The 23,759-nt window shown below is 62.2% G+C and overlaps 1 protein-coding gene across 1 annotated transcript in view; it reads left to right on the forward strand.

Annotated features, from left to right (window-relative positions):
- CACNA1S (calcium voltage-gated channel subunit alpha1 S) overlaps positions 1–20,208 on the forward strand; it is a gene marked incomplete at both ends in the record, with an annotated part of 59,928 nt that extends 39,720 nt beyond the window's left edge. The window contains 20 exons of the mRNA XM_082834399.1: positions 58–259; positions 647–805; positions 2,085–2,195; positions 2,976–3,059; positions 8,760–8,816; positions 9,626–9,754; positions 9,877–9,942; positions 10,610–10,701; positions 11,292–11,451; positions 12,377–12,504; positions 13,504–13,600; positions 13,873–13,975; positions 14,727–14,828; positions 15,071–15,195; positions 16,527–16,655; positions 17,306–17,556; positions 18,677–18,762; positions 19,474–19,565; positions 19,744–19,839; positions 19,957–20,208. Coding sequence (XP_082690525.1) covers positions 58–259; positions 647–805; positions 2,085–2,195; positions 2,976–3,059; positions 8,760–8,816; positions 9,626–9,754; positions 9,877–9,942; positions 10,610–10,701; positions 11,292–11,451; positions 12,377–12,504; positions 13,504–13,600; positions 13,873–13,975; positions 14,727–14,828; positions 15,071–15,195; positions 16,527–16,655; positions 17,306–17,556; positions 18,677–18,762; positions 19,474–19,565; positions 19,744–19,839; positions 19,957–20,208 — 2,521 coding nt within the window. The remainder of the gene's footprint in view (positions 1–57; positions 260–646; positions 806–2,084; positions 2,196–2,975; positions 3,060–8,759; positions 8,817–9,625; positions 9,755–9,876; positions 9,943–10,609; positions 10,702–11,291; positions 11,452–12,376; positions 12,505–13,503; positions 13,601–13,872; positions 13,976–14,726; positions 14,829–15,070; positions 15,196–16,526; positions 16,656–17,305; positions 17,557–18,676; positions 18,763–19,473; positions 19,566–19,743; positions 19,840–19,956) is intronic.
- Positions 20,209–23,759: the final 3,551 nt, after the last annotated feature.

A 23,759-nucleotide genomic window follows, 5' to 3' on the forward strand; every position in this document is an offset into this window, starting at 1 on the left:
AAGCCAGCACATCCCGCCCCGCCCAACACCCACCCCTGTGTCCTCTGCCCACCCCAGGCTGCTGTACAGAGCCATTGACTCGCACGAGGAGGACAAGGGCCCCGTGTACAACGAGCGCCCGGAGATGGCCGTCTTCTTCATCGTCTACATCATCCTCATCGCCTTCTTCATGATGAACATCTTCGTGGGCTTCGTCATCGTCACCTTCCAGGAGCAGGGGGAAACCGAGTACAAGAACTGCGAACTGAACAAGAACCAGGTGCTGGGCCGCTGCTCCAGGCCTCCCGCCCACCGGGCCGAGGCTCAGGCCAGGGAAAGGGCCCTTGGGCAGGGGGTGATCCCAGACCCTGCATTGGGTGCCCAGCCCCACCTCCGACCCATCTCCCACCTGAAGCAGCACACGGTGGTCGGGTGGGGTCTCCTGTGGACCCGTCGTGATGCCCAGAGCCCCTGGGCTGGGTGAGAGCCGTGCTGCAGATGGGCTGTGATGGTTCCAGGGGAATCCGGCCCAGCGGAACTCTTCCCCTCGACAGCCCAGCAGAGGCCCTTGGCCTGCTGAATTCAGGGCCCCTCCAGCCTGTGGGCGTGGACGTGGGAGGGGGGAGGCGGCCCCGGGCACTGACCCGCCCATCGCGTCCCGTCTCAGCGCCAGTGCGTGCAGTATGCCCTGAAGGCCCGCCCCCTGAAGTGCTACATCCCCAAAAACCCGTGCCAGTACCAGGTGTGGTACATCGTCACCTCCTCCTACTTCGAGTACCTAATGTTCGCCCTCATCATGCTCAACACCATCTGCCTGGGCATGCAGGTAAGGCCCCCGGGGACCAGGTCCCCCGAGACCAGCGCCCAGCGGGCCAGGGCCTGGGCAGGGCAGGGGGAGGGGGGCCCCAGGCTGGCTACCCCCAGTAGACTCTTCCTGGCACCTGCTCTGCGCCAGGCACTGTGCTGAGGTGCCACGTGGGGAGGGAGGTGGCCTGGACGCCGGCCCAGGGGCCAGGCCCCTCCGCGGTTCATCGGGGCCGTGATTCGAGCGCACACGGGGCTGTGGCTGCTCTGGGGCCCGGAGGCGGCTGAGCAGGAGGGTGGGGCTGTGCGGGAAGCGCAGGGCCTCCTCTGTTCTCCTTCTGCTGTTGCCCTGATGGGGGAGAAGGCTGCAACGTCAGCTCCGGTCCCGAGAAGAGGGGATGTAGTACTCACAGACGGGTGCCTCCGAGGAGATGACACACTTTACAGACGCGTCACTTCCGCAGCGTCCTTCTCAAGCCTTAACCAAGCATCTGATCCCTAACGCCCCGCGTAAACGGGATCACACAGCGAGGCTCCCTGGCCCCGGAGCCCCAGCCACTGGCAACGCCACGACCACACGTTGCCGGTGGGGAGGGTCTGGGGAGGGAGTCACGGAGCCAGCGGGCCCAGCGCGGACAGGGGTCCACGAGCCGCAGCTCACGTGGGGGCCTGAGCTGGGCAGCAGAGTCAGGAAGTCTTGCCAAGATGGGGTGGGGCAGGGGAGACGCCAGATCCTTCTACTACCTGGGAAGGTTTTGTGGAGGAAGTGGGGTCGTGTCGACTCTATAAGGCTGAGAGATTCCTGGGAAATGTCACAAGACGTCGATTTCAGGAGGGTCACAGGGGAGGCTCGGGGAGGCTGCAGGCGTTGCTCGGGGCTGCCTCGGCGTCCGGGGTAGCTTGCAGGCGTGGGAGCCTGGTGATCTCAGGTGCCACCTGCAGGTGGTGGCAGTCCCAGCCTCCAACCAGGGGTCTTCCCTCCTGGTCCTGTGCCCAAACGGCTCGGGGGAGCCGCTCACAGAGCCCTGCTGGGGGGCCTCCCTCCTGGCCTCCAGGAACAGACGTGTGTGGATAACCCTGCTCACAAGACCGGGGTCGGCCCCCTCCGCCTCCCCTCACGGTCCGTCGAGGGGAGCGGGCGTGGCCGTGGACCTGGTAGGATTCTGCACGTTGCCAGAGCGGGCTCTACTTTTCTGAGGTTAAAGGAAGGTGGGCAGGGGCCCCGAGGAAGAAAGCAGGGCTCTGGGGGTGTCTCCCCGAGGGGCAGAGCCGGCCCCCAGCCCCTTCCTGTGCCTCCACAGCACTACAACCAGTCGGAGCAGATGGACCACATCTCAGACATCCTCAACGTGGCCTTCACCACCATCTTCACGGTGGAGATGGTCCTCAAGCTCATGGCCTTCAAGGCCAGGGTGAGTCCCGTGGCAGGATGAGGCCTTCCCATGGAGCCCTCTCACCCCGTCCTACAGGACGCCCTACCTCCGGCATTTCTGCTCCCAGCCTGCTCAGCCCGGGGCCGGCAGGCGGCTCAGGCTGCCAGAAGTGGCCGGCAGGACTAGATGCGGCTGCCCCTGCCCCGCCTTCCTTGAGCCTGTCTCGTGGCCCCATTTCCCTTAAGCCTCTGAAGAGCAGCCCCTGGGCCAGGGAGCGTCCTGCTGTGTCCTGGGTTCCACGTCCACTCCCCACCCGCGACCCCCGTGTCAGGTCTGCCTGCGAGGCCAGACTGGACTGGGCTTCAAGCGGGGGACGAAGGACTTCCCCGTGCGGACCAGGACCCCAGATCCTGAGTTCCCAGGCACACCGCCCTCCCCTTGGACCAGTTTATGCTCTGGAGGGAGGGGAGGCAAGGGGAGGGGAGCGGGAGTGGGTGGGGCCCTGGAACACCCGTGGGAAGTGGCATCTTGGCCCAGCCCTGCCTGGCCCTGCAGTTCTGCATCCCCCCGACAGGGACCACTGTACTCTGCTGGCCTCTGAGCCCCTCCCCTCCACAGCTCACCCCGGGCCGCTCCCCCAGGGCTATTTTGGGGACCCTAGCCCCTCCCCTCCACAGCTCACCCTGGACCCCTCCCCCTAGGGCTATTTTGGGGACCCCAGCCCCTCCCCTCCACAGCTCACCCAGGGCCCCTCCCCCAGGGCTATTTTGGGGACCCCAGCCCCTCCCCTCCACAGCTCACCCCTGGCCCCTCCCCCAGGGCTATTTTGGGGACCCCTGGAATGTGTTTGACTTCCTGATTGTCATCGGCAGCATCATCGACGTCATCCTCAGTGAGATTGACGTGAGTACCGGGAGGACACAGCCATTGCTGGGGTGGGGCTGAGGCCACAGACCCTTGCGGGGTACCTGCTGCGTGTGCAGCCCGTCACCCCAGGTTACAAATCCTGTACAGCAGACAGACACCTCAGATTCCAGGCACAGTGAGTGTGCCAGGCAGCCCACAGCAAGCGGCACAGTGGAGGAGAGAGGTCGTCCCTGGGTGGCGTGGTCAGGGCAGGCTCCGTGGGGGTGACGTCATGTGAAGGGGCTCCTGAAGGAAAGGGAGGTGGGAGCACGCGGCACAGGCAGGGCTGCTGCCGCAAGGGCGCCGGAGGGAGACGAATGCACGGAAGGTTCGGGGCGCGCGGAGAGGTCCGCTTGGTAGAAGCACACGAGCGTGCAGACCTTGTGCAGCCGGCAGCGTGGGCGCCGCCGGAGGTCTCTGAACGGGGCCGTGGAAGGATGAAGCTACGCTTCTAAAGCGTTACCCTGGAGGCGAAGGGCGGGAGGTGAGGGCGGCTGCAAGCAGGGGGCACAGTGTGGGAGGCGGTGGTTCCTCTACTCCTCAAATACTGAGCGCCTCCCACGGGCTAGAGGGACAGCAAAGAACGAGAGCACCGGGGCGGGGTGGGGGGTGAACGGACAGTGCAAGTGATCTGTCGCGTGGCCGGTGCGGCCAGCGCGTGTGATGAAGAAAATCAAGCAGGTGGAGCCTTCGACAGAAGGGAATGGGAGGTAGCGTCGGTGGTACTGAGCACAGCCCTGCGTGGAGCACAGGGTGGGCTGCGTGGCGGGGGGCACAGGCCTGGGTAGGGAGCTAGGAGCACGTGGGCCGGCTGAGGACCAGCGGGAGGGCTGGCGGCTGGGTGAGGCGTGAGCGGCGAGGTGAGCTCAGAGAGAGGGCGGGGGCTGGGTCGCGTCGGCCCTGGAGAGCCACGCTTCTGATCCTGGGTTCTGTGCTGCGGGGAGATGAGAGCCCCGGGGGCGTGTACACCTGGTCTGACCTCAGTTCTCAGAGGATCCCTTGGGCTGCTGTGCTGACAGCAAGCTGTAGGGGACACTAAGGGCCACGCGGGGGGCGGTCAGGAGAGGAGAAGTAGCCAGCAACCGGAGCTGCTTGGAGCACTGAGCCGATAGTATTTGCTGATGAACTTGATTCAGGGTGAGAGGAAAACGAATCCACGGTGAGTACAAGGATTTTGCCCAAGAAGCGGAGCTTCCATTTGCTGTGATGTGCCAACTCCCAGAGGAGCAGGCGTGGGGCGGAAACCAAGAGTCCCGCCTGGGGCGTGACAGCTCAGGACGCTCGCAGGGCATCCGAATGGAGACATGACCCTGGCGCGCAGAGGCTGCTCAGGCTGGAGATCTAAATCAGAGACCACTGGAGGAACTGGCATTTAGAGTCGTGGGAGGGGGTGAGACCAGCCACGGAGAGAAGAGGGTATTTAGAGAGCGAAGGTCCGGAGGCCGTGCCCGGTGGTGTCCCTCCCGGGAGCCCGGCCCGACAGTCTCACGGGACTCTCGGGGAAGAACGCCCGGCTGGAGTGGGCTGAGGAGAGGCAGGGCAGGCTATCAGCCTGGACAGTTCTCTCTTTTTGCTACGAAGAGAAATGGCTTAGAAGGTGGAGGAGAACGTGCAGCCTAGGAGAGTTTTCTTGAAAATGGGAGAAATTAGAGCACATCCTGGGCTCTTGGGAGGATCAGGCAGTACAGGGCCGACTGCAGGAACTAAGCCCTTGGGTGAGAGGGCAGGAGACCCTGTGTCCCGGGGAGGGCTGGATCTGGGGACGGCAGTTCGCCCCCCGAGCACGAGGGGTTCCGTGAGAGTCGGGGTGGACGTAAGGACAAGCTCGCGGCTCTGGAAGGTGCAGCGGGGCGAGGTGAGTGCCGCCCAGGGCCCCGGGAAGGAAGGCGTCGAGGAGACTCAGTATCCCGAGGAGAAGAAGGATGGGGGGCCACCTCCACGATTCTGCTCTGGTGCTGGGGTTTGGGTGCTGGTGTGCGCGTGCGGATGAGCCGCGCGTCATTGGAAACGCAGGCCAGGAACCGAGGGTCACTGACTCCAGAACATGGCAGCCGCCCCATCAAGGAAGGGAGCGGGTGGCCGAAGGCTGGGGGGTTGAGGCTCCACAGGGTTCCAGCTGGCAAAGCCACGGGGCTTGGGACCAGAGAGCCACCCGTGAGCTGCGGGGTGACAGACAGCGACTGGGGGACTGCAGCCAGTTACAAGGATGGAGCAGGGGCTGCAGGGCCGGGAAATCACGGCGGCCAGTTCAGGAGTCTGGGGGGAGGCGGTTACTAGAGGGCAGCAGACCCCCTTCAGTGTTTTTCTTTTTTAACATCTTTATTGGAGTATAATTGCTTCACAGTGGTGTGTTAGTTTCTGCTATATAACAAAGTGATTATACCAAAGTGAATCAGGTATATGTAAACATATATCCCCATATTCCCTCCCTCTTGTGTCTCCCTCCTTCCCACCCTCCCTATCCCACCCCTCTAGGTGGTCACAAAGCCCCGAGCTGATCTCCCTGTGCTATGCGACTGCTTCCCACTAGCTATCTATTTTACATCTGGTAGTGTGTATATGTCCATGCCACTCTCTCACTTCGTCCCAGCTTATACTTCCCCCTCTCCGTGTCCTCAAGTCCATTCTCTATGTCTGCGTCTTTATTCCCGTCCTGCCCCTAGGCTCTTCAGAACCTTTTTTTTTTTTTAAGGTTCCATATATATGTGTTAGCATATGGTATTTCTTTCTCTCTTTCTGACTTACTTCACTCTGTATGACAGACTCGAGGTCCATCCACCTCACTACAAATAACTCAATTTTGTTTCTTTTTATGGCTGAGTAATATTCCATTGTATATATGTGCCACATCTTCTTTATCCACTCATCTGTCGATGGACACTTAGGTTGCTTCCATGTCCTAGCTATTGTAAATAGAGCTGCAGTGAACATTTTGGTACATGACTCTTTTTGAATTATGGTTTGCTCAGGGTATATGCACAGTAGTGGGATTGCTGGGCCGTATGGTAGCTCTATTTTTAGTTTTTTAAGGAAGCTCCATACTGTTCTCCACAGTGGCTGTATCAATTTACATTCCCACCAGCAGTGCAAGAGGGTTCCCTTCTCTCCACACCCTCTCCAGCATTTACTGTTTGTAGATTTTTTGATGATGGCCATTCTGAGCGGTGTCAGGTTTTGATTTACATTTCTCTAATGATTAGTGATGTTGAGCATCCTTTCATGTGTTTCTTGGCAGTCTGTATATCTTCTCTGGAGAAATGTCTGTTTAGGTCTTCTGCGCATTTTTGGATTGGGTTGTTTGTTTTTCTGTTATTGAGCTGCGTGAGCTGCCTGTGTATTTTGGAGATTAATCCTCTGTCAGTCGCTTCGTTTGCAAATATTTTCTCCTGTTCATTTTGAGGAGGCGGAGGCTGTGGGTGGAGCCAGCACAGAGGAGGGAAGAGACCGCTGAGGAAACTGTTAGGGTCTCACAGGAGGTAGAAAGGATGCAATTCAGAGCCCTGGGAAAAGATGAGTGTAAGACAGAAGCCGTGAGGAATGCAGAGTGTGAAAGGGGGCAGGGTGTAGGGGAGGCGGGCAGGCAGCGTCCATGCTGGGTGCCGGTGCCTCGAGGGCATCTGAGGAGCGGGCAGAGTCCTCGGGGAGGGAGGGTGGTGGGTGTGACAGTGTGACTTGCCTCTGAGGGACAGCTGCTGTCATGAACCCACGGCAGGAAGCCATGGATGGGGCTGCCACACTGCCAGGAGGCAGGGGTCTGAGTCTGGGCGGGGGGATGGGGGTGATGGCGAGTGCCCAGTTTCTCCCTGGAGTCATGCTTGGCAGCCCTGAGGCCTGGAACAAGGGGTCAGATACCAGGATCATTGCGGTCTTGAGGGCCGGCTCGTTGGGTCTCAGTACAAGTAGCCAGTATGTGAGCTCAGGAGCTGGCCCAGGAGAGACGGAGGGGATGAGGCCTGGGGGTGGGATGCAAAGCAGCAGGGCGTGGGCCGGGGTGGGGTGGGGGTTCTGCCAGAGGGCAGGATCCCAGAGGTGGAGCCCTCCAGGTGGCCTCGCTGAGGATCTGAAGCTGAGGTGGCTGCCGGGTGAAGGAGGGGAGCAGGGGACAGGGAGGGGCAGATCCTGGAGCCAGAGGTTGAAGTCACAAGGCATTCCCCTCCCCCCTGCCCCCAGAGTGCCTGCCAGGGGCAGCCGGGAGGAGGGGCGTGGGGAAGAGCATCCCATATCCAAGCAGGCCCGGAGGGGGTGGGGCCGAGGGGGGCAGGCTGCCTTCTGGGCAAACCGGGGCACCTGCTGGGAAATAGCCCCCCAAAGGCCCCAGGGTCTGAGAGCAGCACTTCTCACCAGTGCAGTCTCAGCTCAAATGACAAATTACTTCTTGGAGTTTTGAGGTCTGTGCCGGGGAGTCTGGGGTTAATCAGGGCAGTTTCTTTGGTGCAGGAGGGCCGAGGGCATCGCTGGTCACCTTTTGGTTTTTAGGGACAGCAGATGCCCCTAACCAGGACTGTTTGCTTGAAGTCATGTTAAGACTTTGAATTAAAATATGGATTTATATTCCTGTTGTATAAACCAGGGAGCAGACTAGGGCGGCAGCATCCGTTAGCACTCTCTGCAGTCCCGGTTCTGCTCTCTCCAGTGCAGTAGCCACGAGCCGCAAGTGTCTACTGGTCGCTTGAAACGTGGCCAGTGCAACTGAGGAGATGAATTTCTAAGTCTGTGTAGTTTTCACTGTAACCCAAAGAGCCACGTGTGGCTGGTGGTACCATGTTGGCCGCGCGGGCCTGGAACGTGGCTTGTCACCCCGGGCTGCACGTGAAGTCACCTGGGGTGCACTTACACCCGGAAGCCAGGCCCAGGCCCCAGGAGCTGACTTACTCGGCCGGGGTGGGGACCCAGCATTCTGATGCCCACCCTGGGCTGAGAACCAGTGTCCCAGATGAAAGTTGCCCCGGAGAATGCTGCTTGGTGGGGAAATAGCATACTGGGAACCAGTCCCCCCACAAGTCATTAGGAGATAAAGCAATGATTCCCCATCCCAGGACTCCAGAAACAGGGCTTCTCCTGAGATGTGGCCCAAGGGAGGAACTCAGAGTAAACAGGAACAAAGGCTGCTCCCCGCACCCCGTGCCCACCCTTTAAGAGCCTGGCCCTGAGATGGAAGCCTAGGTCCTGCTCCCAGGTGGGGGGCTGGGGGGGTGGGCAGAGATGCATCTGCTGGGGGGTCTCAGACTCCCCCAGAGGGCCTTTGCCACAGAGGATGGGACCCCGGTAAGGGCCTCAGCAGCACAAGGGAGCTGGCCAGCACCCCTGGACTCAGGAAACAGGGGTGTGACTCCCCTCGTGACCATGAGCGCAGGTACTTTCCCACGTGCCACCCCCCTGCGGCCCCAGCACCACAGACGCCAGACACACAGGTTGCATCTTGGGGGCGAGAAGGGACCTGCCCGTCTTCGGTCTCCCCTCCTCTCCTGGCTCCGTTGCCCCCAGCCTGTGGCCTCACTGTCCCCATAGTTCCGTCCTCAACACTCACCCGCCCGACCCTGGCCGGCAGCCACTAGGGGCCTCTCACCCCCTGCCTCTCTGCCTCGTTCTCTCTTTAACTCTTATGTGGCCTGTCCTCTCTGACGCCTCTCCTCACCGCCCTCCCACCGTGTCCCTCCTCTCTCTCCTCCCCCCACCCCCTCCTCTCTCTCTCCACAGACTTTCCTGGCCTCCAGCGGGGGACTGTATTGCCTGGGTGGCAGCTGCGGGAACGTTGTAATTCCAGGCTGCATGAGCCTGCAGGGCTCGCCCGCCAGCTCTGCCCTGCAGCGTGCATGCTCGGGCCTGGCCGCTGGACTGCATGGGGCAGACGCGCTCAGGGCCCCCTGCCCCAGGCAGGCCCCAGAGGCTGCGGGTGGGGACGGCAGGGGGGGGGGGAGCTCTGTGCTACTAGAATGTGCATGGATGCAGTGGCTTTCTCGGAGCCCTGGGAAACAGGGCCTCTGTGCTGATGGGAACATCCAGAGGGAACTGGCTGATACAGAACCTTAGCGACAGGTCACCAGCACCAAGCCTGTGGGGACACGGGACGCCGGGCAGGGGGCTCTCCCTGGCCGGAGTCATCCAGTGTCTAAGGCTGGCACGTGGGCAGAGGCCTCCCGGCTTGGGATAGCCCTGTGCGGGGCAGGGTGTGGCCACTGAATTGATGGCCGCAGAGCAGCTGAGCTTCTGGGAGACTTTGCACTGGGTGGACACTAGGGGAGGGGCGGGAGAGCTGCCAGGGTCCTCGGCTGAGCGGCAGCTCGGGGAGGAGGTGGGATGAGGCAGGAGCCCCAGGAGAGCCGGGGGCAGAATCGCTGCCCCGGGGGCAGAATCGCCGTCCACTCCGCGCACTGCTTGGCGCCCAGCCCGCGTCACCGCCAGCGTTGCAGGCCCCCGAGGGCCAGCACGAGTGCTCAGCAGGGGCCGCGGGGCGGGCTGGGAGTCCCCCCAGCACGACTCGTACGCACACTCTGCCCCGCCCCGCCTGCCTGCCCTCACCCCCTGCCCCGGCCCCAGACTGATCCTGGGGCTGCGCCCCGCAGGACCCCGACGAGAGCGCCCGCATCTCCAGCGCCTTCTTCCGCCTGTTCCGCGTCCTGAGGCTGATCAAGCTGCTGAGCCGCGCCGACGGCGTGCGCACGCTGCTCTGGACCTTCATCAAGTCCTTCCAGGTGTGCGGCCCCGCCCACCCAGCCGCGGGGGGCGGGGCCCGGTGAGCGTGAACGCCAGCAGGGCGGGGCTGCGGGGCAGGCGGCGGGGCCCTGCGCCCTGAGCCTCCGTTCGTCGCCCACAGGCCCTGCCCTACGTGGCTCTGCTCATCGTCATGCTCTTCTTTATCTACGCCGTCATCGGCATGCAGGTGAGGGGCGGGAGGGGAGCCTCTGGCCGGCGTGCAGGCTGGACCCTTCCGCCGTCTGGCCTCCCGGCAGCCCTGGGCTCAGCTGCAGGGCCAGAGGAGGAGGTGGTCCCCAGACTGCGCAGCGATAGTCAGGCAGAAGCAGCGCGGGGCATGGAGGCGGGGGAGGCTCTGTGGGCAGACGGACAAGGGCCAGATTGCTCTCCAGGGCCCCGTCAGAGGTTCGGGTGGTCTCGGCCTACAATCTCCTGGAGCACCCTGCTCCCCACATTGAGTCCCTGACTAGCTTTTGGTTAGGGCAACTGGCCCACCCCCCCAGATTTCTTTGGCTTGAGGAGAAGAACTTCACCCAACCTTGATGATACGAGTGACCCTTGAACAACACAGGTTTCAACTGCGCGTGTCCACGTATATGCGATTTTTTTGGTAAATATGTACCGTGGTGCCACGGTACCACGCGGTTGTTTGAATCCGTGGATACGGAGGGCCCAAGGGCTGACTGTAAAGTTATACCCCTGCGATGCTCGAGGGCCAACTGCAGCCCAGTTCGTCTGGCTTCAGGTCTGACAGGGCCTGAAGTGGAGGGGATTTGGAGGAAGTAGGGGGCAGTGGGAGATGGGCCGGGGGAGACCTATGCTGGTGTCACCGTCGCGTGCTTCCTGGTCTGCAGATGCTCGGGAAGATTGCCCTGGTGGACGGGACCCAGATCAACCGGAACAACAACTTCCAGACCTTCCCCCAGGCCGTGCTTCTGCTCTTCAGGCAAGAGGCCCCAGCTGTCCCCACCCCTCCCCTAGTCCGCGGGCAGGCTGGCTTCATGCGTGTGGGCCCAGCGCGCCGGAGCGCCAAGGCTCTGCTGTCCTTTTCAGATGCTCACCCCGTACAGCCAGAGCCGCTGTTTAAATCGTTTTTGCGCGAGTGGCCCTCGTCTTTGCTGTGCCCTGGGGGTCGAAAAGGAGGCAGCCAGTCCTGAGTGGGGTCCCGCAGATCGCCCCACCCTCATTGCACTGAGGCGGGCGATGGAGCTCGAATGTCCCTTGCGGGGAGGGGGAGGCCTCGCCGACCCCGGGTCAGCTCTCTTGCTCTCTTGCTGCCCCAGCGGTGACTTGAATCCTGGATTGATTTTGCCCCTCTGTCCGAGAAGCCCCCTTTCTTTGTTCAGTTCCTGCCTGTGGTGCCCCACGAGGGGTAGAGTTGGGGGGGACCGCACGCAGCACAGGGGGCAGTGGGGCCTGGCTCACACTGGGCAGCACGTGAACCCGGGGTCCTCAGGGGCGCCCAGCCTGCTCCCCCCGACGCCCTGCTCTCCGCCGCTGCCCAGAGTGAGAGGCGCACGGCGCCCTGCCTTCCAGGTGTGCCACGGGTGAGGCGTGGCAGGAGATCCTGCTGGCCTGCAGCTACGGCCAGCTGTGCGACCCCGAGTCGGACTACGCCCCGGGGGAGGAGCGCACCTGTGGCACCGACTTCGCCTACTACTACTTCATCAGCTTCTATATGCTCTGTGCCTTCCTGGTGAGGCCCGAGGGCGGGGCGGCCGGGCTGCAGGGACAGGCACTGAGGCAGGGTGACACCCCCCCCCCCCCCCGCCGCCTCCCGTCGCCTCTGTCTCTCCAGGGACTCAGGAGACGGGACTCTGGCTAGGGTGTCCCTGTTCTGGTCATCCTGGGCGTGGCTGAGTTTTCCGAGTGCGTTTGCCTGCTCCAGAGGAGTTGCTGAGAGCTTGGCCCTTTTTTGCTGTTGTCGTTAGCGATTGGTAGTCAAAAGAATTTAGTGAGGTTCTACCCTAAAACAGAGTAAAGCCGTTCGCCCCTCTCTCTTCCCTGGAATAGGCGGTTGCCCCCCAGTGAGGAGGCTGAGACTCCTGAAACGAGGTCCCGAAGGAGGTAGCAGTGGGCTCGGAAACAGAGCACAGGTGGCTTTGAGGCTCCAGGGCTGCTGTCTGCACTCGCGGGAGACAAAGAGCCCCCCAGCCCCAGGCCCTCGCTCTTCACTCTTTTTCTTTTCTATGTTCACTAAGGCGCTTGCTTGAGCGTCTAACGTTCCCTGGGCTCAGTGCAGGGGACAGAAAGGCAAACAGGACACAGCCTTAGCCCTGAAGGCGCTCACTGAGTGCCACCTTGCATTTCAAAGGGACACCCAACAATACAGGACAGACAAGAGCGGCACAGGGGGAGACCAGCGTCCCTCTGGGGGGCAGACGAGAGGCTGAGGTTGGGATTTTTAAGGATGAACCCCAGGAGCCCCGGCAGTGGACACCGCGTGGGCCGGAGCAGTGACACAGGCTGCTCGTGTGCGGGATGTAGTCACCAGAAGGGCTCGGAGGCAGGGCCCAGGCAGGAGAAGCTACGGACCCCAGACCCCGTGGATGCCCCCATTCGCCCCGCCCCCTGTGCCACCTGCCTTTCCGAGCAGGGAACCCACGGTTCTCCTCCTGCAGATCATCAACCTCTTTGTGGCTGTCATCATGGACAACTTTGACTACCTCACACGGGACTGGTCCATCCTGGGCCCTCATCACCTGGACGAATTCAAGGCCATCTGGGCAGAGTATGACCCAGAGGCTAAGTGAGTCCCTCCTGCAGGCTCTGTGCTGGGCCCTCCCTCAACCATCCACTCCTCTGGTCTAGACCCCGTCCTGGAGTCCGACAGCGAGTCACTCTCCAGTCTAACGACGAGGAGAGGGCTACCCCTCCCTTTATTATCCGAGGGCCTGAAACAGAGACTTGGAGTTCCTCAGGGTTGGGAGGGATCCTACAGCCTCCCAGGGCAGAAGCCCCCTCGCCTTTATTGGGAGATGGTCATCCAGCTTCGCTTGGATGCTTCTAGGAGCAGGGAACTCACTACCTCCCCAGGCAGTTTAGGCCCCGGCTACTCAGAGTGTGGTCCACTGACCAAGAAGCTGAGCTCTATAAAGATGCAGAGCCCACCCCGCCCCCACCTCCCCGGCCTCACCCCAGAATGACGGAATCAGAATCTGCATTGCTGTTAACCTGGCCCTCGGGGCATTCGGGTGCACTTTAACGCTGGGAAGCACAGCTGCCTTACCTTCTTTCTAAGGTAATGAGCTCACATTCGATGACTGTTTCCCAGGTGTCAGGTGCTGTGCCAAGCACAACGTGCATTATCTCACTTAATCTCTCAACCTATGACACGGTCTCCAGCTCCGTACCAGCCCCTGGAAGTGAGCTTCCACCTCCCTTGATCCATACACTCTACTTCTGTTAATACATCCCAAGAGCCCCCAGGCAGCTTGACTAAAACCCAGCGAAGGCTCCACCATGGGAGAAATGAGGTCCAGATTCCAGCCCGGAGATCCCATATCTGAGGGGATTCTGGCCTCTTACCACCCCCCAAAAAAGAGAGCCCATTCCTGGTGGTGGGCAACAGTGAATTCAAACATCGTTTCTTCTTTAAAATGGACACTCAGCTTCCACTCCCTAAGCACGGCTGGAAATCAGGAAGCGTCCCCCTGGCTCCTGGCTCCCCCGCCCTCGGCCGTTCTCTGAGCCGGAAGGGAGGTCTGGGTGGGGCTGCCAGGTGCACAGGTCTGGTGTCCTACCGCAGGGGCAGAATCAAACACCTGGACGTGGTGACCCTGCTGAGGAGGATCCAGCCCCCTCTGGGCTTTGGGAAGTTCTGCCCACACCGGGTAGCATGTAAGGTAACCAGAGCTGCCAGCGAGGGCTGTCCCCCACCTGGCCCTGGGGCAGGGACACTGGCGAGGGCCCGACTGGGTGAGTCATTGCAGAGCAGTCGTCTCCTGGGTCCCCACACGCCTGGGACCTAAACTCTCAACAGTGTCTCCAATTCATCCTCCCCTCCGTCACGGAGGGCGTAGCGCCCGGTCCCCTCCCCTGCCGGCCCCCAGCCCGGGTGAGGATGGCCCCCTGGCTCAGTGGTCCCGGCCTGGCAGTGAGCCCCCTCTCTGCACAGCGGCTGGTGGGCATGAACATGCCCCTGAACAGCGACGGCACGGTCACCTTCAATGCCACTCTCTTCGCCCTGGTCCGCACGGCGCTCAAGATCAAGACGGAAGGTGCGGGCAGTCCCCTCCTCTCAGGGGCTGAGTTTTCTAGCGGATTCTACCAGAATCTGAGCTAAAGGTCGGAATCAAGAGTCACGGGGAGAAGCAGAGGGAGGACCCAGGCCACGGCCACAACGTTCTCATGCCCCTCAGGGCACAGCGGGAGCCCCCAAATTCTGCAGGGCAAAGGTCACCAAGGCTCTGTTCCCACACAGCCGGGTCTGATGCGGGTGGGCCAGGGATTGGCGGGGTGAGCACGGGGGTGGGGCCCCCCGGGGTCCGCTGGACTGCTGCTGGGTGCGCACGGGGCCCCACTGAACCTGCAGGCCTCCCTGCCGGGAGGACAGACGGGATGGGAGTTGGGAGGAGATGGGGGTGTCCCTCACGCAGGGACCCAGCGGCATCAGAGCTACCGCGCAGGTGAGCAGGGCCTTCGCAGGCATGAAGCAGAGGAGCAGGACGGCTGCCTGGAGGAGGCGGGACAGACCACGGGGTGTGGGGGATGGAAGGCTGCTGCGCGGGCGGAGGGGAGGATGGGGGGCGACAGCCTCTCCAATCAGCCACTCCAGGTGCTGGAAGCCGAGGCCTGTGGGGAGTGCGTATGTGACCCGAGGGTCGGGCGGCCCCGGGGGAACAGCGATGCCCTCCCCACAAAGCAGCCGCCACGAGGGAAAACCCAGCCCACGTTTGCTGAGCGAGAGGTTCGGGGAGTGCTAGGTGGCTTTGTCAAGTGCGGTTGGCTTGGCCTGTCCCTTGCCCCCAGGTAACTTCGAACAGGCCAACGAGGAGCTGCGGGCCATCATCAAGAAGATCTGGAAGAGGACCAGCATGAAGCTGCTGGACCAGGTCATCCCGCCCATAGGAGGTGGGCGCCGCTTTGGGAGACCAGGGAGCAGAGGCGGCCGAGGGCAGGGGAGAAGGTCGCTTCCAGGGAGCCCTGCAGGAGTCGGAGAGCAGCCTGGCCCTCCGTGAATGCCTTGGGTGGACCCCATGGCAGCCATCGGGGTCACATCGGCAAGCAGAGGAGGGGGGCGCAAGGGGCACCTGGACCCGGCTATGCTGACCCCAGCCTCAGATGCCCACCGGCCCCTGTTGCCCCCCCTGCAGATGACGAGGTGACGGTGGGGAAGTTCTACGCCACATTTCTCATCCAGGAGCACTTCCGGAAGTTCATGAGGCGCCAGGAGGAATATTATGGGTACCGGCCCAAGAAGGACACCGTGCAGATCCAGGTAAGCCCATCCCGAGCACCAGGGAGCTCCGCTGCTGAGATGCTCTCGAGACTCCAGCTCCCTCTCTGTGTCCTTGGGGGCAGCGGTGGAGGCAGACAGGGCAGGACGGAGCCAGGATGAGTAGGGGGAGAGATGACAGCTCTGGATGGAAGATGCTTCGACCTCAAGGGAAGAACCAGGAGCCCTTCCAGCCCTGCATGATACGACCCAAAACCATGGTCCTATCCCCTGAACACAAGGGAGAGATTTGGGTTAGATGAGAGCAGTGGTCCCCAAAGAGAACAGGTTTCCCGGGGGAGGGGAGGCGCTTGAAATGACCCATTGGGTGCGCACAGAAACCTAGAACTTTGGGCTATCTTGCCTGTTTTTAATTTCAGTTTTTTATGTTAAGTATATCGCACATAAAGGATACATTCAAAAAATATTCACGTATTCGGGCTGTGCGTTCACAAACGTACCTCAATTTTTACTTTGAAACAATCTCACAATTTTAAAAGTTGCACGTATGATACAAAAAAATTTTTTCTTTCTGAACCGTTTGAGGGTCATTCCCATCAACCCAGAACAGGTCAGTGTGTATTTCCTGCCAACAAAGGCATTCTCCTCCATAACCCTCCTACATAACCACGATGTGGCCACCAAAATCAGGAAACTGATGCATGATTCCCATGGAATCCTCAGGCCCCGTGCAAGTTGCACCAGTGGTCCCAATAATGTCCTTTATGGCAAAAGGATCGGATCCAGAATCACACAGTGCGTTTAGCTGTCATATCTCTTTAGTCTGTAGTCCCTCAGTCTTTCCTTGAAATGACCTTGACACTTTGAAGATTCCCAGCCAGCGCCTCCCTCGGTCTGGGTTTGTGCAGTGTTGCCTTGTGACAGACTGAGGGCTTGCATCTTGGACAGCAATGTCCCAGAAGTGATGCTGCGTTGTCACTGCAGACTGTCAGGTGACACCAATCTTGCTTTGTCCCGTTGCTGGTGATATGAACTTTGATCAGCTCAAAAAATGGTATAACTGGCACGTGCCTTCGGAAGAGATCATTTGTCTAAAAGACTGTACTGAGGAGAGGACTTCCCGGCCTGGAGGCCTGGGCGGGGGATGAGACCCCTGTGAGGCCTAGAGAAGATGCCTTGGGAGCCATCAGGGTTAGGATTAGCCCAGCGGCAGAGCAGGAGCCCAGGGGGATCGAATGGGCGGGAGGGGGTGGGGCAGAGCTGGGCCTTCAGGGAAGCCCTGGTTGCCGGGATTAGACACGGGGAGGCCGTGAGAAGCAGTGCGTCCTCCCCTCCTGGCCTGGGGGGGCCGCTGAGTCCCTCTGTGTCCCCAGGCCGGACTGCGGACCCTTGAGGAAGAGGCAGCCCCTGAGATCCGCCGTACCATCTCGGGAGACCTGACGGCCGAGGAAGAGCTGGAGAGAGCCATGGTGGAGGCCGCGATGGAGGAAGGGATATTCCGGGTGAGTGAGGCCCCGGCCACGCCAGCGTGTGCGCGTTCCAGGCCAGGGAGCGGAAAGGAGGCCAGAAGCCCCGCTGTGCAGAACGGGGGGAGCTGAGGATACCCGCCGCCCACACCTCCCAGGACTCTGAACCAATGACCCACCTTCCTCTGCCCAGCCTCCCCGGCCTCCCCTCCCCACAAGCCTGAGGCAACGTCCATCCATCGGAAGCCCCCGTTATCAGATGCCCCAGCTGTCTCACTGTCCTCCCTCCTAGAGCTGGAGGGTCCCTCACGACCACCCAGCTGAACCTTCTGGGTTATTCATGAGGAAATGGTGGCCCAGAGAGACCATCTGAGTCCAGTACCGCTCAGCGAGTTACTTTCGGAGGTTGGACTAGAGCCCGTCCTCCAGACTGCCTGGTTCCAGGCTCCCGGACACCCTGCATTTCCCGTCCCAGTGTCTGGTCCCCGTACAGTTCTTACAGGTGTCCCGCGTACCCCATCAAACTGAGAACGCCCCGAGGGCGATGGTCTCTTCTCCGGCCTTACAGCCCACCCTGTTCTCCTCTGGCCTTGTTCCCGGCGCCGTCTGTCGTCCAGGGTGACAGCCCCCGCACATCCATCCCTGGTGCCTGGTCTCAGTCCGTCCCCTGTCCTCCTCGCCCCCAGAGGACTGGAGGCCTGTTTGGCCGGGTGGACAGCTTCCTGGAAAGGACCAACTCCCTGCCTCCACACATGGCCAACCAGAGACCCCTCCAGTTTACTGAAATAGAGATGCAGGAGCTGGAGTCGCCCGTCTTCTTGGAGGACTTCCCTCAGCATCCAAGCACCAACCCCCTTGCCCGTGCCAACGCCAACAATGCCAACGCCAACGTCGCCGGTGGCAACAGCAACCATGGCAACAGCCCGGCATTTTTCAGGTAGTGGCGGCAACCGTCAGCCCGGCACGTAGGGGCTGGGGTGAGACTGGGCAGACATGGTTAGTGGGCTCCGGGCCTTTGGGGGCACCCCGAAACGTGGAGGGTGTGCTTTGCTTGCCTTGCGCCCTTTGGGGTCCAGCCCACGCCTTGCTGCGCAGGAGGCCGGGCCTGGACGGCAGAGACGTGTGTAGCCGGCAGGGGGCAGCCTCGGGTCGGTGTCGGTCAGCGCCCAGCGGTGCTTTTCTTCCGTTATCTTGGCGGGTCCGGGAAAGGCACACGTTAGGTTAGAAGGAGAGGGCGCATCCTACGAAACCTGAAGAATTAAGATTCAGCCCTTGGATTTGGGTTCCAGGTGGTTCCCATGTCGCCAACCCAGGGCTGAATATGATCTGTGATTACATGAGTGTCAGGAAAAACAGCAGGATGAGCAGAGAGGGTCTCGGCCGTCGTGGCCTATGGGCTGGGCTCCAAGCAGAGCTTCTATTCTAGACAGCGGGCCCAGGGACTGGGCGTCTCCTTGGCCTGGAGAGGCTGGGTTCCCCTGCCTCAGGAATGGGCGGGACAGGGCAGAGGCCTGGGGAACCACTACTTCCCAGGCTGGGGCTGCCTGCACCCCCTTCTGGCCTGAGACCCCTCAAATTCAGCCCACAAGTCTTGGAGGGCGCCTGCACGTGGGGTCACCGCGGTGCTGGGTGCTGTGGACGTGCAGACCCGGCCCAGCCCCCAGAGGATTGCAGTCTTGTCGGGAGAACGTGTCATGTGATCCGACTGTGACCAAACGATGTCAAAGAGTAGGTCCTGAGCAGGCCGAGGGCCCAGGACCTAACTGGTTACGGGCATGGAGGAAGCTTCCAGAACTGTGGGCTCTGGGCGGGACACCCCGCGACCAGATGTGAGGGCTCCCGGGTGATCCACGTGCACCCGAGGTTGAGACGCAGTGTCCTCAGGGGTGTGAGGCCCGAGCTGGGCAGGTGTGGGAGGGGCCAGAGAGCAAAGGGGTGCAGATGGGAGGAGAGGAGGCTGGCCTCTCCACAGCGATGGGCCTAGACTCAGAGGGAAAGGGTGTGGGGACCACAGAGGGCAGGAGCCCGTAGCCCCATCAGCCGTGCTTCCATTTCAGCGTCCACTCTGAAGGGGAGCTCCCAGGGGAGACAGAGACGCCTGCCACCAGAGGAGGAGCCTCCGCCCAGCCCCAGGGGACCCTGGGTCAGTCTCTCCTGTGCTCCCGAGGGGCTGACCTTCTCCCAGGAAGGCCTGGGGAGCCGCTCTTCTGTCCAGTTGGGGAGCCTGTGGCCGGGAGGGCTGGGAGCCTGTGGCGATGGGAACCAGCTCCTCACCCAGGCAGAGGAAGGGGGCCACCCAGGTGACTGAGGGAGCCGGGGGTGGGTGGTGCACTGTGAAAGGGCCCTCCCTGGCACACCAGGAAGCTCGGACCCCTCCACCCCGGCTGAAGACAGCCCTGGACACACTGACACCTCAGCTCTGCCTTTCAGCAGATGACCGGGCAGCCTCTCAGTGGGTCCTGGACCGCTGTGTGTGACAGTAGGGGCCCGAGGAGGCTGGAGTTCACAGGAGACCAGGGTGCTTGCTGTGTTCCCCAACACAGACGCACACGCGCACACACACATGCACAGTCACACGCACACAAACACAAGATTAGCTTGGCCAAAGCTCGTCAGGCTCTGGCCCTGATCCCCTCCCAAACCCACAGGGACAGGGACCAGGGCACGTAGAGTTGGGGGGATGGGCAGTGGGGAGTCCCGCCAGGCCTGGGGTGGGCTGGGCCTCGGCATGTGTCACCCTCTAGGACCCCGAGGATCTCAGGGCGGGGCTGACTAGCCAAGGGGAGCTCTGTCCACCCAGGGCTCCCAGCAGGAGTCAGCAGCCCCTCTGGCCCTCGGCCCACCGTGCCCACAGGACCCCACAGCAAGTCCCATGGGGAGAGGCTGCAGGGACAGCTGCCCCGGAGGGCGATACGCGGAGCTCAGGCACCTGCCAACCCCTGCCAGGTAATGGGGCCACAGGCCGGGGAGCTTGCAGTGGTAATTCAACAGCAGAAGGGACGGGACCCCTGGTCCCCCCTTCCTGGGGGTCTTGGCTGGGGCTCCGTCTGAAGAGCCGGGGCTTCCTGATCCCAGTGGGCTCCGGCATTCCTGAGGGGTCTTTGCTTCTGTGCACCCGGAACAGCTTGTGGGGACACAGTCTCTGGTGCCTGAGGAAGCACCCCCCAAGGATGGTACCCCCGGGTGCCCGGCCCCAGCCATGGCCCTGCTGATCCGAGAGGTGAGGGGGGCTAGGAAGGCACTGGACTGCATCCCGGGGTGGCCCTGCAATGGCCCGGGGTGGAGAGGGGCTGAGGCTCCGTGGGAAGACCCACCCGGCCACCGCTTGCGTCTGCAGGCTCTGGTTCGAGGGGGCCTGGACACGTTGGCGGCTGACGCTAAGTTAGTCATGGCAACGGGCCACACCCTGGTGGAAGCCTGCCAGATGGAACTGCAGGAAGTGGAGGTGGCAGCCAAGGAGCTTCTGAAGGGACGAGAGACCCTGGAGGGTGTGGCCAGTGCCCGGGCGCGTTGGAGCCTCGGGTCCTCCCTGGGAAGCCTCAACCAGCATCAGGGCTCCCAGGAGACCCTCATTCCCCGCAGGCTGTGAAGGCCACGGCATCAGCCTGGGCTTAGAGCCGGCATGGCCAAGGGTGGGGGGCTGGCGCGGGAGGGTTGGCCCAGCACGGCAGCCCCCCCGTCTCAGCAGCTAGACGGACAAACAGACGGGAACCACCCACAAGGTCAGGAGGTAGATGGACAGGCCCTTCTCCTCACCAGCAAGAGGCGTGATGGGATGGAGCTTCTGGGGTCATTCAAAGAGGCCTGGTCAGTGCCAGCAGGACATTAAAGTCTCCAGGCCCGCAACAGGGCACCTGTCTCTGCTCGTCTCCTTTGGGGGCCCTTCTACACCCTCCGCACACACACACCCCCGCCGTTCCACGGAGGCCCCTCTGCATCATCCTTCTGCAGGAGCAGAGGGGCCACCGTGGAGGAGGCGGTGCTCCTGGACGTCGCTGGGCAGCCCCCCGGGCAGGTCCCCTGCAGCCACCCTTCCCCACTGTCCTGGCCAGAGTCCACGGCCCGCCCGGCCCCAGAGTCTCGGGGGGGCCCTGCTCTCCGCCTGGGGGAGCAGGGCCCGCAGTGCCCCCTCCCCTCCCGCACCCACCGAGGAGCAGTGTGTAACAGGACGAAGCACGGGCTGTGGCCCCCACTCCCTCCTGCGTGCCGGCTGCAGACACATCCTAGCCCCAGAGCACCGTCGCACACGGTACCCGCTCGTTCTCCAGCAGCGGGAGAGACCACGTTGAAGATGCCACACTGGAGGCCCAGAGAGGTGGCTCTCGTGCCTGTGTCACACAGCCAGCCAGGGGCAGAATTAGCACTGGGGTCCCACCAGGGCCCTCCCCTCCTCCCCGGGCAGACGCTTCCCCCGCCGTCAGCTCTCCCACTGGCCTCCCGTGCACCTCCTGGCAACCCCGCCGCCCAGACTGGGAGCCGCACGGGGCAGGGGGATGACGCCCCCGGTGCCCTGCAGACCCGGGGTCCCCGTCAGAGGAGCCATTTCCACTCGTCTCCTCCTCAAACCTCAGCACCAGGGACCCGCCCCCACTCCACCCTCAGCAAGGCTTTGTTCCCTCCTGCACAGAGATGCCCCCAGAAGATCCCTCCCACAGCTCCTTCACCAGCCTGACGGACAGCCCGCTGTGCCCCTCGCTCCCCGCCCGGCCCCCCGACCCAGCAGGAGCCCGCTCTCCTGCAGCCGACCCTCGGCCAGCCCAGCCACCGTCCGCCCCTCCTCACTGCCCTCCTCCATCTGCACGTCCGTCCTGGCCATCCCCTGCCGTCCAGCTACCTGCTGTCTCTCACCTGTCTACCTGTCTCTCCCCTGCCACCTGGTTAGTTCATTCCTGAGGACCACGCCTCTCACCCGGGCCGGCTCCCCTCCCCTGCGCTTGCCTGGTGCCAGGCGGGCCGCCTTCGGCCCCACCCCTGCTCTGAGACCCTGGGAGCCCGAGCTCACCCAGTTTCTAGCCCTTGTGAGGTGCTGTCACCTCTCCCTCCTTCCTGCAAGGCCCGTGGCCTTGGCTCTCCAGAGTTACCTCCCCTTTCCCGTCTCCCTCCTGCAGCCTCCCTGTCACCTGTCCCCAGGCCAGCCACCTCTCCGGGGAGGGGCGTCCTCAGGGTTCTGTGTCCTGCATCCTTGTTTCCCGCTGGCTCAGTCCCCCAGACGCTCCCATCACTCTCCTAACACAGGGCTGACAGTCCGCACCGCGCGGCCGGCCCATCTCCTCTAGGCGTCGATCCTGTGCCGCTCCTTGTCAGCTCTGCGGATGTCCCACTCGTGCCCAAAGCACATCGTGTCCAAAGTCGACCTCCTCACCCGTCCCCGCAGCCTGCTGACCTCAGGGCCCTACCCCCTGTTCAACCCGGGAGTCTGAGTGTTGTCTGGACTCCTACCTTCCCCCACTGTGCCCTGTGGACTCCCCCTCCAAGTACTTCTCAAACCTGTCCCCTCCGCGTGTGACTTTCCTGACACTCAGTCCTCGTTTCATGCCTTGTCTATTGTGCCTCGGAACAGCCTCCCAGCACCACCCCCCTCCCTCCCAGCCTGACCCTGACCCTTCTAAACAGAGAAACCTGCTGTCTTATCCCCCAACGTAAAACCCTTAAAGGCCCCCAAAGCGTCAGAATATGGTGCAGAACCCTTGCCTGGGCTGCAGGCAGCTCCGACCCGGCCTTGGCCCTCACGCCAGGGTGCTTGCCCTCCCAGCCCCCTGCAGCCCAGCCGGGGGCAGCTGCCCGCCCCTCTAAGCACTACATGCCGTTCTGGGGAGAAACTGCGCGAACCCTCAACCCCACGGACCCCTTGGCCATCATCTTCCACATCTCAGCTTCTCTAATACTTCCCGCAGAATGCATCCCCCGACGCCCCCAGACGCTCTAGGTGGCCCAGCGACGGGACACGTGTTTCCCCATCGCGGCCGGGGTCACCCCTGCTCTGTGACGTTTATTTTACACCGGACTGAGGCCAAGTTCCACGAAAGCAGGAGCAGGTCCACCAGGCTGGCCCTTAACCCCAGAGCTGAGCACTTTTCAACACAGACGAGTGGCTCAATCACTGTCAGATCAATGCAGGGAAGTGCTGAGAAGTGTGGCCCTGCCCTGGCTGACAGCCCGCCCGCCCAGGGCCACCTGCTCAGGGCTGCAGCCTCGCGCCCTCACTGCCCAGTGCCCGGGGAGGCGGGGCAGGAATCGGCCTCCAGGGGTGCAGGCTGACTCCTCAGTTTCAGCCCCACCCAGCCAGCCGCTCCAACTGTCCCCTCCAATGCCTCCTCTTGGCGGGGAGCTGAAATAATCCCCCTCGCAGCGTGGCTGAAAAACTAAATAACCTGGGGCACACGTGAAAGGGCTTCGTACGCTGCAAAGGTCTACAGAAGGATGTTTCCATTTACAAGCGGGACCGGAGCATCTTATATCAATACCTAACCTGTACAGAATACCAACAGTACAGCAGGTCCTGCTCCAAGCCTTCTGCATAGATTAATTATTTAATCCTCTTGACACCGAGGAAGTATCCTCCTCCTTTTCCAAGTGTGACACGGAGAGGACAGGTAACGTGCCCAAGGCCCCGCAGCGGGTAGGAGGGCCAAGGCGCGATTCAGCCCCACAGTCCTGAGGCCTGCGCCATTTGGCACGTCTGTGCCGGGCCTCCGAGCCCACGTGACAGGTGTACACGTGCACACGGGCTCTGAGGAACCTTCCAGCTCTCACCCCTTCCGAAAGTTCAGGCAGTTTCCTCTGCAACATGCAGGACGTTCTAATTTGTCAGAATGTACAAAATCTTGCCTCTCCCCGGCTCCCCTTCAAATAATCGCTGGGTTTCTCCATAGAGGGCCCCCAGGCCACTCAGGTAAAGTATAAAAGGAACACGGGTGTGGAAGGCTGAGGGCCGGGGGCCTTGCGGGGAGCAGGCAGGCCCCTCCTGTCAACAGGGCCGTCCGACAGAGCCGGTGGCCAGAGGGGCTGGCGGGCCACCTTCTGTCGCCTGGGGGCACTGGCCAGGGCGCCGTCTGCCGCACGCCTAGCTTCTCTTGGCCAGTTCCCTTCAGACTTGGGATCCTGCTGCTGGGGGGCGGGGCAGGGGGAATCTGCCAGAGG

Source organism: Leucopleurus acutus (genome assembly GCF_964270905.1).
Source record: "Leucopleurus acutus genome assembly, chromosome: 2".
Lineage (NCBI taxonomy): Eukaryota > Metazoa > Chordata > Mammalia > Artiodactyla > Delphinidae > Leucopleurus > Leucopleurus acutus.